At 38.0% G+C, this 3,301-nt stretch overlaps 1 protein-coding gene across 1 annotated transcript in view; it reads left to right on the plus strand.

The window, feature by feature from the left end:
* Positions 1 to 2,771, plus strand: part of cp (ceruloplasmin) — a 10,967-nt gene extending 8,196 nt beyond the window's left edge. Inside the window, 7 exon segments of the mRNA XM_032525264.1 lie at positions 64 to 119; positions 309 to 380; positions 1,442 to 1,533; positions 1,680 to 1,819; positions 1,913 to 1,969; positions 2,391 to 2,496; positions 2,593 to 2,771. Of these exon segments, the coding sequence (XP_032381155.1) occupies positions 64 to 119; positions 309 to 380; positions 1,442 to 1,533; positions 1,680 to 1,819; positions 1,913 to 1,969; positions 2,391 to 2,496; positions 2,593 to 2,618 (549 nt within the window). The 3' untranslated portion in view covers positions 2,619 to 2,771.
* Positions 2,772 to 3,301: the final 530 nt, after the last annotated feature.

Below are 3,301 nucleotides of genomic sequence, written 5' to 3' on the forward strand. Positions count from 1 at the left end.
CACACACACACACACACACACACACACACACACACACACTTATGTTGTCTCCCTGCTAAACAGGACCTGTACAGCGGTCTGATTGGTCCATTGGTGATCTGTCGCCGTAGCTGGGGCAGGTGAGTGTTTTGGCATCTTTAAATAAATAAAGAATCTAGTTAGTACTAATTTCTTTATGCCGTGTATACAGTGTGCTGGTGTGATTTCAGATCTGAGACCTAAGGCAGAAAGAATTAATATGGTTCTGCATCACACAACGAGTTTAATAGAGTGCTAATGTACAGCTGTACAAACTGTGTTGCTTCCAGGACTCTTGGTATGAAGAAGGAAGTAGAAGAGTTTGCGCTGCTTTTCCTGGTTTTTGATGAGAATGAAAGCTGGTACGTAGAGTCTAACCTTTTTGGACATTTACTAGTTAGTACATTGAAATACAAAAACTGATTTAGTCCATTGAATTCATGGTATCTAGCAATGCTTATGCTGTTTTGGTTTTATATTTAAAAATTTTGTCTGAAACCAATTTGTTAATTTTTAACAGAGGGAATGGCACCGTGGACACACATTAGTGATGAGAAGGCCAGTTTATTTAAGTAACCTGCTGTATAAGCTATATTTTAGACTCTAAAATATAGCTTATACAGCAGGTTACTTAAATCTCCAAAATTTAGAGAATATTATACATCCAAGACGAAACTGATCAAAGGGTGGGACTGAGAGTCCAAGTCACAATTACAAATCTGTCTGCTACCTCAGCACCACAGACAGCACCATGGATTTATCAATAAACAGCATAGCAAGGCTTCTGGTCGAGGCCATCGATTCTAACTCGCACAAACCCCAGTCAGATAAAGGATCAATGAGTCAGGCAGACTAGAGACAAGACTAACATATCAACAGAACAAACCGTTTGCCCCTACAATAGCTCTGCTACTAGGCCCTAGTAGCATGGGAGGGAGAGGGATGGCAGATTAACAAGGGAGTGTATTTTGTTCATGTTGCTAACAAGCGGGATGGCAACCCGCCCTCACCTCTTCCAAATTGCCTACTGCTGCCACCTCAACACAATGAAATTAAATGGAATTTTGATTATGCTAAAAAAAACTGTATACTTGTAAATTGTCTTTCTAGACACAATCCCACAGGTAATCATGACATTCCACAGACCGCACTGTCAACATTTTCCATTGGGAGTAGTTCATCTGTAGAAGTAGTTTAACAGTGAAATGTGCATGTGGCAATCACAAATTTGACTGGGTCCCACCTAATATTTTGACACTGTGTCATCCTCCTAGCCCTCATTTATCACACACATCATTGTCGGAACAGGCTGTACATCACTGTCTGTGGTGTTTATGTTCTTCTGCAGCAATGCCAGGAAAATAAACTACTGCATATTCATTGTACAATATTTGGCAAATTATTACTGTTATTATTATTCCAGGTACCTGGATGAAAATATCAGGACAAAAATCAGGAACCCTCGCGCAAACTTGAAGGATGATGAAACCTTTATAGAGAGCAACAAGATGCACTGTGAGATAAACACACACACAAAATGAACTGCATCATTTTGACAGATGGGATGATATTTTTGTTGATTTGTCCAGACATCCATCAAAATGTCCTAAATGTATTTCATATTTGTGTGCTTGTGTTTGTGTGCTTTTCTTTGCTTGCAGCCATAAATGGTTATATGTATGCAAATCTGAATGGTTTGAACATGGAGGTGGGTGATAAGGTGTACTGGTACCTGATGGGAATGGGCAATGAAGTGGACATACACACTGCACACTGGCATGGACACAGTGTGGAATACAAGGTATATAAAACATACAAACATGCAAGACCCCCGTCACAGTTCCACATTATACAAAGCTGGTACACACAAATACCAACTCTTCTTTCTCTACAGCTGGGCGGAGGTCCTCATCGAACTGATGTGTATGAGCTGTTTCCAGCTACCTTCCAGGTAAAACCTGATTTTATTTGTCTTTTGGAACATTAAATATGTTCAAAAGTTAAATTTCAATGTCAATAAATACTCATTGGTGTAAGTTCCAGTGATCAGAGTAACCACTGAAAAAAAGGTGTTACTCTCATCCGTTTGATTGTATAAGATAGTTTCTTGATATATAATTTTTTTTAACTGGGCAGAAGAAATCTGCAAATGGGGCAAAAAAAAAAAAAGCATTATATTACATCATATCAAATTAGAAAATTAGAAATGTGTTCCTTTTCAAATCCTTCTATCTTTAACAAGCAAACAAATACAGTAACTCTTAACATTTAACATTTTGTAAGTTACAGTGGCTTGACATTGCTACCAAACATTAAAAATAAAACTTGTGACCAGTAAATCATGTTGGCATTGCCTTCTTTTTTCTGTTCAGACAGTAAAGATGCGCCCTCAGTATCCTGGTACCTGGCTGCTCCACTGCCACGTCACTGACCACATTAGAGGTGGCATGGAGGCGATGTATACTGTTACTGAGAAAGGTAAGGAATCTAATTGGACAGGGACACAAATTCAGACTAAGAGCAGGATAATGAGGATGTTGTCCAGATCCTAACAAGCGTGTTTCTCTTCAACAGAAAAGAAGAAAGGATTCTTTGGCTGAACAGTTGAGAAAACCCCAGAAAGAAAACAGAGGAGGAATTTAATTTCAGTACCCAATTCACTAAACGTTGTTTGTAAAATCTGCTAAATATGATAAGTTACTGAGATAATTACAGCTTAGAATAAAATAACCCAACCCAAAGTAATATAAAAAAATTATATTAATATATTGCATTTTAAATTGTCTAACTGCTTTTTTATTTTCTCAAAAGACAGAATGCAGAACAAATAAAAAATCAATAAAAAATCAATTGAAAATAAAGTTTTATAATGGCAGCAGGCAGGCAGTAGGGGGCTTTGTAGCCTGACAGGACATTGTCACTGCATCATGTGTGGGGAAAAAAAATAAAATAAAAATGTGTAACACTAGTGAACATTGTTGTTTGCAGCAATGTATGTATCTATGAACCTAATACATCTGTAGGAGAAACCTGTATATTGTGGAAGAGCCTCTGACTGACTACAGTCACAGAGATAAGGATGTGCAGATCAATTTGTCCCTGAAATAACACACTTTTGGCTGGGGTACCCGTAAGAGCTAGTTCAACCATGGTTTGAGTAGCGAGTGCTGCAAGAAATTTCAGTGAGATCGGTCATTCATGTGTAGCATCATTTGTAACTCAAACACCCTTTTAGGATGTTCATCGGGTTACTGAATAAGTCAGCTGTAACGGTTCTCTAGAT

This window comes from Etheostoma spectabile, chromosome 9 (genome assembly GCF_008692095.1).
Source record: "Etheostoma spectabile isolate EspeVRDwgs_2016 chromosome 9, UIUC_Espe_1.0, whole genome shotgun sequence".
Lineage (NCBI taxonomy): Eukaryota > Metazoa > Chordata > Actinopteri > Perciformes > Percidae > Etheostoma > Etheostoma spectabile.